The 13,683-nt window shown below is 36.3% G+C and overlaps 1 protein-coding gene across 3 annotated transcripts in view; it reads right to left on the reverse strand.

The window, feature by feature from the left end:
- The window catches only part of LOC140155376 (uncharacterized), a 105,663-nt gene that overhangs the window by 30,220 nt on the left and 61,760 nt on the right, over nt 1–13,683 (reverse strand). For all 3 annotated transcript variants that reach the window (XM_072178201.1, XM_072178200.1, XM_072178199.1), the window contains exons 52-65: nt 12,817–12,911; nt 12,508–12,678; nt 11,846–12,020; nt 10,861–11,027; nt 9,831–9,958; nt 7,621–7,858; nt 7,343–7,517; nt 6,525–6,771; nt 5,966–6,086; nt 5,279–5,457; nt 2,582–2,741; nt 1,867–2,076; nt 1,011–1,108; nt 433–562 (exon numbers count right to left, since the gene is read on the reverse strand). In XM_072178201.1, the coding sequence (XP_072034302.1) occupies nt 433–562; nt 1,011–1,108; nt 1,867–2,076; nt 2,582–2,741; nt 5,279–5,457; nt 5,966–6,086; nt 6,525–6,771; nt 7,343–7,517; nt 7,621–7,858; nt 9,831–9,958; nt 10,861–11,027; nt 11,846–12,020; nt 12,508–12,678; nt 12,817–12,911 (2,294 nt within the window). The remainder of the gene's footprint in view (nt 1–432; nt 563–1,010; nt 1,109–1,866; nt 2,077–2,581; nt 2,742–5,278; nt 5,458–5,965; nt 6,087–6,524; nt 6,772–7,342; nt 7,518–7,620; nt 7,859–9,830; nt 9,959–10,860; nt 11,028–11,845; nt 12,021–12,507; nt 12,679–12,816; nt 12,912–13,683) is intronic.

The raw sequence follows: 13,683 nt of genomic DNA on the forward strand, positions 1-13,683 counted from the left end.
CAACGGCGCACCACCATTCAGAAGCAGAGTGCATAAGCATCTTATTTCTCGTGTTTGATGCTTTACTGTACCCTTTCACTCTTGTTGTTCCTAAGCTGCTGTGAACCACTGATTGGCCCATGTGGTTGTCTTTTATCATGTGTATAGTGTCTTGGTGCCTATATAAGTTCTTGACCTGTGTCACTCCTCATGGGCGATTATTCACTTTAGCATTAAAATGTTTTTCAATAAATCGGATTAATCTACGATAAAAAGTCTTATTCATTAATATTTGTATTTACAAAAACGCGTACATCTTCCATTAATATTTAACAGCGAAAGCTTGTGGATACTATGATAGAATAATTAAATTATTTTATTCATCTGCCTAAATCTAAGTATATAAGCCGTTTGGCGAATTTTCTCTGTAGATAATATATGTAAATATTTTACCCGTAATATCGCTGTCGTTAGAGTTTTTAGTCGTCAACACAATGCCATCTGTCGTGTAAGGTTGGATATCTTCACCTCCTGGAGTCGTGCCAATCGCCCATTGATAACTACGCAAGCCATTCAAAGTACTCTGAAATCGGCAACATAATAATGCGAACACAATCTTATTGGATTTATAACCCTGATAACTGTTTTCTGTTTTTTTATTGTTCATGTTGCTGTTGCAGGCATAAATAGATGTTCAATGATGGGTCAAACACCCTTATTGCATCATGTGTATTGGCTTAAACAATAATGTTGTTGCTGCTGCTAATGGTGATGATACAACTTAGTGGGTGGGGCTGGGGTTGTGGATGTTTGAGACAATTTGAACAGCGTTTTTACAACTTTACCAAATATCAGCCCATATGTCTCATATACCATATTGTAACCCATGGTGCTATAGTTTGTAAGTACATTGTAAGTATCAATATGCGTGGAAGAAATTGATCCGTATGTAAAACTCATAAATGATGTTATTGAGTGTTATTTGCTGCAAGAAATTGCCTCGTATCACTAATGTCACAATGACAACTTACCGCAAACCCAAAGAACGTAATTGTCACTGCATTTGCTTCTATTTGTGCATCAACGTCACCATCGGTTAATGATTGCTGCGGTCCATCCATTACATAACCTTTTTAAATGGTATATCATTTTTACAAAGATTATTAATAAACATGGGTAGGTAAATACATTATGTAGCATTTTGTGTCAAATAGATTTCCTCAATTGATAACATCACAAAACACTTACCTTCAAGTTTCAAGTTTCTAACAAAGGATACAGACAAAGGTGTTGGTAATGACGTCAGTCAAGAGCTTAGGCAGGATAATAGGAAACCACGTGATCAAAACCAAAACCAATAATAAAACGTATTATTGGAAACGACCGAGTGTATCGAAGGTATGACAAAAACTGAAAAAGTCATGATGAAAAATTAAACAACGCACAAAAAGAAAGTCCAGACTTGTTTGAGTTGCCGCATTTTTTGATCAGATTTATCGATATGAGCGTGTTGCAGAATTTTGTTAACTGATATCTCACTAATCAATATCTTGTCATTTTTTGTTTCTTTTGCGGTCACATGGACTAATAGGAAAGGGAATACCAATTTCAAAATGGCTTACTCGAAATGGGATACATTATTTATGATCCGGCAGCCTATATCCATACCCGTTATTATAATACATTCACACGGATTCGCTATTAGTGCAAAATTTATGACGTGATTCAACAAATATCACTCCATTTTGCTAAGAAAAGTCGTCGACACTTTTGGAATTTGATTTAAATGTCTAATACATTGTATTGCTTTCTTTTGTTTGGTTCACAACGTCAACTTTTGGCTTAAAATTCTAAATTTACATCTAAAATAATACGAAACTACAGTACCTGTGTTATCTGCGGCTACAACTTTGATAGGTGAAGAACAAACCACGTCACTATACTCTCCTGCCCCATTTTGAGCCTTCACACACACATAGTACACAGGTTGACAGTTATTTTCACATTCGTTGTTATTTGTGAGATTCAGATTCAAATCAGAAATATATCCCGCACTGCCTTGCCCTTCAGATCGAAACTCTCTGATATCTGATGAATCTGAAATAAACGAGATAAGATTCAATTAAATTAAGTTCAAATGTACGGTAATTATTAACATTTACAATTAAACAAATAATATTGCACAGTATAAAGTTATAACATACATATTCATGTTTAGAATTCACAAAATACTTAAAATCAATAAAACGCTTTACTTTAGGAAACAAGAAGAACAGCCCCCCCCCCCCAAAAGCAATATTAGGAAGACTTATTTCCATTAGGGTCTCTTAATATTGAAGCAAAGTATGACGTGCCTTGGTGTTGTCTGTGAAAGAATGGGCTGTTCCTTTTAAAATCCACACTACCCCTGTGGAATATTTTGGAAATACCTTCCAGGGGGGTATGAATTTCAAATTTGAAACTCACCATTCCTTAGTGGAAGATAGTCCAAGATACATACTCTCTCTGTGGAAGATATTTTCACAATCTTCCACAGGGGTAGTGTGGACTTAAGTTGGAATAACCCAAAGTGTTATTGTTTCGTGTCATTGTTTATACTCACACAAATCTGATCCAACAGCTACCCAATATGACATAATTTTGCTTTCTGGATCTCTTCCACGCCAAGATGCCTTGATTCCGAATCTGTCACTCTGGTAGACGTAACCATGTAAGAGTTCTTCAATATCACCATCCACGGACCCAGCTCTTACGTATTCCATCTGTACAATGAAAACAATGGAATTTCTAATGAGTTGAATATTAGTACTAAATAAATAAATAAATAAATAAATAAATAAATAAATAAATAAATAAATAAATAAATAAATAAATAAATAAATAAATAAATAAATAAATAAATAAATAAATAAATAAATGCTGAGTTATTAAATTTTGTTATTAAATTTAACCATCAATCAATGAATTATTCAATCAATTGCTAAATACATTATAATAAGACATAAATGAATGACATTATTACCCTTACGAAAATGCAAGCAATGAAAAATGTGTGCGGAAGCATGCAGCACGCGTGCGGAAGTGTGCAGCACACATGCAGATGTGTGCAGCATGCAAGCAAGGCCTGCTGGTAGCGTGTTCATGTGTGCGAACCAGCTGTGTGCATGCAGGCACCGTACACAAATATCCACCGCGCACACAATTTGCTTGCAGAACCTGCGTGCAGACTACCAATCTGTACGCAAATTACGTGCAGACTACACTTGTGTGCGGACTGTAGGACTGCATGCAAATTGCACGCATATTGCTGCATGCATGCAGGATTTCCAGATCACAAAGTTAGAATGCTGCACGCATACAGGGTTTCCAGAAGCAGTAAAGGTAAAATGCTGCATGCATGCAGGATTTTCAGTGACTAATTCACCTTTACACAACTGACATCAAGTCACAATTTGGCAATGATCTAGAAGTGAAAATATTTAAATGTTTACAATGAATAAATAAGTTAGCCTTCGGACCAACCTTCAGACCAAGATTTTTGGCAGACCAAGAGGGGAGGGGGGGGGGGGCAAGCAATTTTTGGCAGGCCAACGGGGGGGGGGGCAAGCATTTTTTGGCAGGTCTAGAGGGGAGGGCAAGCAAATTCTTGTTTCGATAGTTGGCATTTCAACTTTGGGCAAATGTTGGAATGCCATTCCTGTTTTGATAGTTGGCATTGAAACACTGGGCCAATGTTGGAATGCCATTCCTGTTTCGATAGTTGGTATTGCAACATTAGGCCGATGTTGGAATGTCATTCCTGTTTCGAAAGTTGATATTGCAACATTGGGCCAATGTTGGAATTCCATTCCTGTTTCAATAGTAGGCATTGTATCATTGGCCCAATGTTGGAATGCCATTTCTTTTTCGATAGTTGGCATTGCAATATTGGGCCAATGTTGGTATGCCATTCATGAATCAACAGTTAATTGGCACTGCAAAAAATCAAAACAAAATTCAACATTTTTATAGTGAATGTTATCAATATTCACAGTAAATTTGATCAATATTCATAAAATGGTGCACTTTGGCCGGTTTAGTCATCAAAATATTGCTTATATTAACTTAAAACACTTAATCAAATGTGTATACCCCAATAGCTCAAATGGTAAAGCATCAGACTCCCATGCAGAAGGTCCCAGGTTCAAAATCAGGTAGGTTAAGGGATCCAAAATGAGCGTTTATTGCGTTTCGACAGTATTTTTGTGGGACATGAGAGCACCTCAGACCTATCGAATTGCATTCTGAATACGAAGCATGTCTTTTTGATATCAAATAATTTTCATTTTTTTTAAATCACAATATAATACAAATTTTGTGACAAATTATAAAAATTTGATATTTTTCACATTTTTGATATATAGCAGTCCTCGAAGTAAATTATATAAATCTAATGGTATATTCTTAAAGTGTATGTAGCTGGGAGGAAAAGCTTACGATCAATTGAAAATTTTGACCTTTCATATTGAAGATATGGATTTTTCCCCCAAAAGACCTATTTTTTTGGTGTTTTGGGGACAAAAAATCCATATCTTTAATACGAAAGGTCAAAATTTTCAATTGATCGTCGGCTTTTCATCCCACCTACATACACTTTAAGTATAAATCATCAGATTTATAAAGTTTACTTCAAGTACTGTTAAATATCAAAAATATCAATTTTAATGATTTGCCATAAAATGTGTATTAAATTGCGAATTTCAAAAATCTAAATTACTTGATATCAGAATGACATTATTTGTATTCAGAATGCAATTCGATATGTCTGATGTGCTCTAATGTCCCAAAATAAATACTGTCCAAACGTTCATACCCCAGCCCTTAAGTTAGATAAGTGACTTGTATAAAATTAAGCTAGGCAATTTTGGTTCATTGTGAAATGGATAGCCAGGTTATGTAAGACTAATTGTAAGGACAGTATACACTGTTAACCATTATTTTTGATTTTTTTTTTCATGATTTTGTCTCGCATATATATGGCCAGTACGTGCTGCACGCATGCAGTGCACGCTAATGGATTTGCATGCTGCATGCAAACTGCACACGCTCATGACCTGCACGCATGCAGCAAGCATCTGCACGCTTCCCTGCATGCGTGCCTCGTTCCAAATATACGCCTCCGCACGCTACCAACTGCACGCGTGCTGCATGCGGTGCGGCACGCGTGCTGCTTGCATGCTGCATGCGTTCAAAAACTGCGTGCCATTTTCGTAAGGGTATGAACATCAATATGTATTGCTTTTTATGTTATAGCAGTTACCTTTGGTGGAGACGGATCTATTCTAACACCTGTTGTTTCGTGGGAAGCGACTAGTTGGGCACCGTTAACTGCTTTTATCAAGGAGGTATAGATATAGCCTGGCTTAAGTTGTAAACTTTCTTGAGTGTGTCCAGTAGCAGAAATATCTTCGATATGCATGAAATTGTTATCATCCAGGTCTGTGATAAATAAACCAAATAAATAGCCATATCAGTTTAAAGGATTATACTCCCCTTCGAAACAATCGGAACGCGCTGCCGCTTAAAACAATCATATACTGCGCCAAAAAGTATCCGTACACTTGGAAAAATAATCACAATTTCAAAACTGAACCATATTGGAATAAATTTGGTGTTTTTAATAGATGCACTATCTAATCCTGCACATTATGACACCACATTGAATCCAATGCGACCTCAAGAAGTAAAGTTACAAGCAATTGAATGGACGAAGATCCCGTTTAAAAAAGTTATTCCAATATGGTTCAGTTTTGAAATTGTGATTATTTTTCCAAGTGTAAGGATACTTTTTTGGCGCAGTGTATATACACCATATAGGTTTACAATGGTGAGGTATCATTTTAAAATGATTTAATGTGTGTAGATGCTCGCGGTACTGGTACCGTATGGTATGTGGCGTACGCCCATTTCGAAATTTTATACGGTGAACATTATTTAGGGGACGTACCTGCTGGATATATCTTCCTCTTGTTTCCATGCTTCAATTCATAAATTGCCATCTGGTAGTAAATAATGCCCGACTCTAAGTCCTCATAGTTCCAATGAACAGATATTCTATCAGTGTATGTCTATGGATAAAATATTTGCAGTAAACGTTATTATTTATATGTTCCATAGCAGTTATATATCATAGTTATTTTGATTTTAAATTGGTCCCGAGCTACTCCTGTATATGAGTATAATGGACTTAAATCACGTTCTTCCAAAATCAGTTAATATATAGAGCAAATCTGATGATGCTGTTCTTAAAAGCAAATCATATTAAATAGATATTTTCGAGGCAAATAATTTTCATCATATGATAAAGTTGCTGACTTGCAGATCATTTTATAATTTTATGATGAATATGATCAGAATAATAATCATACTACTACTAGTCCGAAAGAATTGATGAATGATGACGACGAGGATGATGATGATGTTGATGATGATGATGATGATGATGATGATGATGATGATGATGATGATGATGATGATGATGATGACGATGATGATGATTTTATTACCTGGTATTCAATGTCAACGTTTATATCTGGTCCATCACCAAGAGCTTCTAAAACTGGTGGTGTAAGGTCCACACGGTACCCATTTGACTCTACGTCAATATGATTCCCAGCTCCATTTATTGTTCGAAGGTTGACATGAATAAAGTCATTGTGGAGTAGGTTAAAGTGGTGCCATTCTACGGATTTTTGCACTTTGCTAATTGACTCTGGTTGGTGTATAGTCTCACTTCTGTGTGTACCGTTTGAGCTGTTGTCAACAAAATAATTTGATACATTCTGTACATATACATATATAGTAAATAATACCCGAAATAGTCCAATTTTCAAATTAAAATGATTTTGTTTGAAGCTCCGGACAATTGACCCCGATATGGTACTATACTGGATTAAACAGTCATACATGTAATGGAACTATAGGAACCGTATGGCTTACAACTTAGTGGAATTAGACTCATATCACCGCATTGTCAGTATCTTGTTCGTCTGCATCCACCAAAGGGAACCCCGGCAATAGAGAGGAAGAAGCTCAAGAGAGCGATTTCTTCTCGAATAGTCGAACAGATTTGAAACCCACCAGTGCAACGAAACGTCTACTTCAATAACACAGAGATGCGATCAGTTTGGAAATAGGAAAGCGTAGGAAAGGTTTATTATAGTCGTCGAAATGGATGAGCTAATAATCTTGCGTCTGATGAAGTCACTTGCGCCGTGATTGGTTACTGACCTGCGGCATATTTCGTCTTATTGACAAGACGTCAGACGCTACATTCCGAGTTTATCTCTGCTGGTGATTGCGGTTCAGAAACAAAAGACCTTACCTTGTTTGCCGATTAACTGAAACTATATATTCAGCAACGGATGATTCAGGGTCATAAAAATCATCCCAGAAAGCTGCAACGCTGGCCGGTTGAGAAGAATACTCCATATCAATTCCATTTTCTATTTGGCCATCCATTATATATCCGGATACAGGAGGGGTAATATCCAGTGTCACTGTACAGTGAAAAAAATAAATAAACAAATATATTTTATTTCATCCCCCAATACATTACCAACTTATTTAACTCAGCAAACCTTTGATGAAAAATATACTAACCGCCGTTGGAACTTCCAGTGACGTTGAGCATTTCGATACCTCCATGGATCGCCACTAATGTTGCGAAATACATTTTGCCGTGCTCTAACGTTAAGTTTCCTGCGCAGTAAATGTTGGTATCATACTCCAGTTGCACAAAATCAACAACGTCGACACCTCCTGGATAAGATCCGATGGCCCACAAATATGATGCAATGCCAGAATCAGTGTCATGAAAGTTCTGCCAGTTTGAACAAATCTTTACCAAAAAAAATGGAGAAAAGAGAGACAGAAAAAACATTAATTTCCTTCAGTTTGTGGGAAATCGACATAGTTACATATTCCATCTTGCTAAGATAAGATACCCTTTTTGGAAGTCAACTTGAGTTAATCTATCTCACTATGATGACATCCTCCTTTGTGGAAGTGGATATCAAGGCAAGATAATCGCCATGTCGATTTGACAAGTTCAGGAAGTCGACATGGTGAAATGAATTATTTCGCCATGCCGACATCATACTGATAATAGAGAGATTGCGATGTTCCAAACGCAGCACGTGGATCGTACGTTTTCACATACGTTTTCACTTATGTTATACGGTGTTAAATATTGCTAGTCTCGGTTCTAAACTGGATTGTGCTCATTCGTCAAGAAGGACAACAAGTCGGCTGGAATAAAGACTATAAATCTGATCGAATCTAATCTAGGTCGATAGAGGGCATAGTGATTGAAAAAATAACAGTAAGTGCAGGCTACTGAGTCTTTGCCTGATTCAAACAGCCCGCTTTTAATTTTGACTAAAATTTTGACTTAACATGCTGCTTAAACTTAATTGTATTTTTGTGCTCCCCAAATATTATAGTTGCCCAATATATTTTGGTAGATTAAAGATCACTACATCCATATATCATGACTTAACTTTCAAAATGAGACTTTTTCGTCCTGAAATTGGGCGCGTTGCATGGACTTCGACATGAGGTAAAATCACCATATTTCAACGTAGCATCTGCGTTTTATACTACGTTGGAATCCAAAATGGGAAATCGCAATGTCATTTTTTATACGCAAAGTATCACACACATTTCAATGGGCAATCTCTGCGTATGGACATCGCGTATAAATTTAGTCGATTTTCATCACATCGCTGTACCTTTATTATAATGATTTGTTACAAACAAAAAGGATCATAATAGTAATTAGACTTTCCTTCGTATGTTCATTATCATTGACTGTCTTTTAACATATTGTGAAATGGACAAATTTTGTGCATTTTCTACGATGTATCTACGTTAATTTCGTACGTGGAAAATCTTCAAAACTGGCTAAATACGTGACCTCGCTTCGATACAGGAGAGTGGTTTTGAATAGATCAACGTACGTCCGATACCTACGTTTGGAAATCGCAATCTCTCTAATATGTGGATCGAACGTAGAAACTTTTGTAGAATACTGTTACAGACAAGAAGAGTAAAACTCTCCTTAGTAATCCCGCGTAATGGCCGAAACTAACACGTGAGCTGGCAATTAAGATAAAATTGCCATGTCAAGATGTGACCCGGAGAAATGTTATACCCCTATATTTTATTTAGATGTTCTTTAGAGCCAAGGGAGGACAACACCCTACCTGGAGGGTGCATAGGGACAATGCCGAAAAAGGTCAGTGGCCATGCAAGAATTAAAGTACATATGGCAGCCATTATTCGCCGTATAAGTAGTGATGTAACAGGATTAATTACCATAACAATGGGTTTACGCTTTTTTTTAATGTATTGCCCAGCCCTATAATAATCAGGCCGCCCTCATCACCTGTGTATATGTACAATCATTGATTGAATACAATACCGCCCTTTTCAAAGACACTGGTCTTATAGGTGCGAGTGAAACATACAATGGACTCGGCATAATGTGAAATTTCTACAGAATTACGATCCCGGTCTTTATCCCTGTTCTTTTACAGCGTAACGACTAATGGTAATACAGGACAGTACATTCAAAAGTAGTGTAAATCCATTGCTATGGTAATTAATCCTGTTACATCACTACTTCTAGGCGAAATAAAGCTTGCGTGTTTATCAACTAGCTTCAGTCGTCTCCTCCACAGCCAGTCTGTGAGAGTTGTATGGAATGAGCGGGACCGGCGGCAGAGGAGACTAACACTTCAAAATATCGTCACAACATTACTTTCTCTAATTTGTTTATTAGTGGTTCTCATTTTTTTTTTCAAACTTACATTCCTGTTATCTTTGAAAAATTCCTCATCGACACCAGGTTTGGAACCATCATTTAGGATTCCTTTTACGGGCGGTGTACTGTCAACAAGGAGAGATGTATCCGAATGCCCGGTTGTTGCCAAATGAACTGTTGAATAATAATAATTATAATATAATAAACTACTTACTACTTAGTTATTTAAAGGTTTATGGTCTTTGCAGCATCCATATCCTGTTTAATTCCAAAATTCATAAATTTAGTTCTTAAAGCCCAGGTAAAAAAAAATTTTTGCCAGAGGTTGGCAATAGCAACGCGCTCGTCATAGAATCCTAGGGTGGGGTGTGGAAGGGGATAAATCCCCCAAATATTCAAAGGGGGGGATCACAGTCATGCCTCCTCCTCCCAATATTACCCGCATGTGTGTTTTTGTTTTGACCAAATTAACCTCATATTTGACCATTTTCGCTTTGGAAATATTTTTTGCGCGCTTTTGCTACAGCTTAACGTAAAATATTTGACCATTCTAGTTTTAAAATGGCACATATTTGCGCTTCGTGTGCATTTGTTCTAGGAATGTTATTTGGGAGCATAAGACGTTCCATTCCACCTGCTTCAGGTATAAGCCCAATCGGCATTGAAAATTTGCAATGCATTGTAGGACAGTTTTTGCAGTTTTAGGACACTTTGTCCTTTGACCTTTCAGAAAATTCAGAAATATTGGGTTTTGTACGTACAAAATATAATCTAAAATGTTTTATAATATTTAAAACAAATATAAAAAATATTATTGTTTTATAAATTAATTATTTGGTATTTTTAATGATCAAAATTGTGACAATAATAAGAAAATTAATAATAATTACGTAAATTTTCCCGATATGTCAGAGGTCAAAGTGTCCTAAAACTGCTCTCAAAAACCGGAAGTTAGAATGGCGATTGGGCTTATTTTCAGGTATTTTAACCAACATCTTTACTCTCCATGTCAAACAGAAATCCTGCTTTGAAAAAGTTTGGCTGTTTCAAAAATAGCATTGTGCAGTATGACATACCGTTATTAACACACCGAATTTGCACCCAAGCTGGAATGCCGTCAGGAATTTTGAAATTTACTTCAATGAACTCCTTGTATGGATACAATTGCCAACTTAAGATATAGGTATCACGAGGCGTCACACCCAATGCGAAGTCACTTCTTCTTACGCCACTCTCTGGATCACTAAAACACAACATAATTGATGAGGGAAACAAAATCTTAAAGACGAGTCTTACAAGATTGTACTTGAAAATACAAACGTGAGTCTACTTAAAGTCATAAGACAACTCTAAGGCTAGACTTTAAATCTAGAAGATTGAAAAATATTTTTACAGTTGTAATGGTCCTCTTACAATAAAATTATGATGTGTTTCTATTTGTGACTTCAACTTCCACTATACAGCTGCATTTAGTAATGTACAGAGTATATGTACCAGATATTCTTCCTTCCAGTATCAACTATATTTTGTTTACTTGTCAAAGGCAATAGGTATTACTATATTTTGCACATCGGTATGAAAAGTGGGACGTTGAGACGTTGAATTAAATTCAGAAAACAGCCCAAATTTTGTCTCAGTCATTTTTCAATTGAAGTTGTGTGATGCGACATACCATTTGTTATGGTCTGAATTTTCAACAGCAAATATGAATGTTATATTCTGTTTAGTTTTGAAGTTATAGTTATTATAATATCGGACCGTTTGGGTTAAAAACATCAATGTTTTGATAACAAATAAACCTGGCATGAGGCTATTCCAGATGAATCTCTCCATACTGGGGAGAAGTATTCGAAATCTTAAATATTGGCTTCATTTGATACATAATTCGGAATGTTTATCTCCGATGATGGATTTTTCGAAGAAGTTTAATCCTTCTTATAGCTAGCTTTACATCATTTGGCCTGGAAAAGTATTACTATTGTGTACTTCATCAGGCTTGATATTGTGCTAAAATCACAGGGTAAAAATTCTACAATATAATTATAACGCATTTGTACTTACGAGCAAGAAGTGGTTACACCAATTCTGCCGAGAGCATATGTTATATTTGATATATCGTGTATGATTGGTGGAGATGTGTCAATAGTATAAGGAGTTGTATGACAAACAGTCACTGCCATAGGTCCTCCAAATTCTACTTTGTTGATCGCCCTGACTGTTATGAAATATTGTCCATCTAAATAGAATAATATATTTATCAATAGAGTAGCATGTGCACCTTGCCTTTTTCTTGAATCCTATTTCAATCGGCAAATGTTGTTCTTGAACCATGCGATTCAATACCACTAATTATCTATTACACGGTTTTCAATAGGAAAATGGCTAATTTCGGGCAAAATTTTCTCATATTCAGAACTTAAACGCCACCAATATCAGGGGAAACTAAAGTTAAATGCTGAGAGTTACAATTAGGTATGGTGAATATATACTAAAAACTGATGCCCTGCGGATGAATTTTGGAAATGTTGCAACAAAAATGTCATATAATGAGAGAAAATGTACCATCAAAACCAAATTGTACTTTTTTGCCTAATAACAAACAAAATAGTTCCTCGTCGTATTTCCATGCATCGCCCATGCCTATTAGTGGTATTATACAACCATAAGTCAAATGAAGAGGTTGGTGTGAGCTGTATGCAAAATAATAAAAATATTTATTCTACCTTCCAAGTAAACACCATCTACAATTCCGTTGTGATTCCATTCGGACTCGTCAAATAGATGAGAGTGAGGGTCCATATGAGCACTGATATCATCTCCACAAATACTCGACCCGACAGACCAAGTGTAGCCAAAAATACCAGTTTCATTATCATGAAATCCATCCCAATTGGCTGAAAAGAAATATTATTTGATTATTCATCTGAGGGATTATCAGCATTTAACATTAAAAATCACCATCATCATCATCATCATCATCATCATCATCATCATCATCATCATCATCATCATCATCTAAAATATTTTCTCACCAGATATGTATTCGTTGGCTTTTGTAAACAACAGGTCTTTGAAAGGTGTGTGGCCATTAAAAACAGTCTGAGAGCCTTCTCCGTCGATGATTGTCCTAAGCATTATTATGAAGATAGAAACATACACAAAGATTGCTGTGTCAAACTTACACCACATCAAGCACAAAATCATTTTTGGTAACATTCAAGGTTACAAGCTTATAAGAATAGAAAATAACATTTTGACAATTATTATTAGGGAGGACAGTTTTATGGTCTACTTAGCTCAGCAATGCTCTGCTGTCTTCGATAGCGCATTGTATCGGAGAGGTACCTGGCTTTTATCTAAGCCCAAACCCATAAAAGCCTGTAGCAAACTCTGTCAGACTCCGCTCAATTGAACACTATGCTCCGATACCACGCGTTGACCAAAATATCGATTGAATCAATTTTACGACCATGCTTGAATTAACAACCACTTGAAACCCAATTACACCACTTTGTGTAAACATAAACTTACACACATTATTGACTTTCTATTGACCGGAGACACGACCCCAGACATGCTTATTTAATGACCACTTGAGAGGGTGATGAGTGGGTCGTTATGTACTTACTGAACACAAAGGAAATTGATTATGGTTTTACCATCGACCGTGTTTATAATCCTGCTGCTCTGCTGAGCGCTCCGATAGATATCAGCAAACTCGTATACTGTTCGCTTGTTCCTATCGAACGCTCTAGCGTACATGAACCATTATCGAAGACAGCAAAGCATTGCTGAGCTAAGTAGACCATAAAAACTGTCCTCCCTTATTGTATAATATTTTTGATACAGAATGTTATTAATGTATGAGATCAGCTTGGTTAAAATCCGCACGTGAAATA

Source organism: Amphiura filiformis, chromosome 6 (genome assembly GCF_039555335.1).
Source record: "Amphiura filiformis chromosome 6, Afil_fr2py, whole genome shotgun sequence".
NCBI classification, from domain to species: Eukaryota; Metazoa; Echinodermata; class Ophiuroidea; order Amphilepidida; family Amphiuridae; genus Amphiura; species Amphiura filiformis.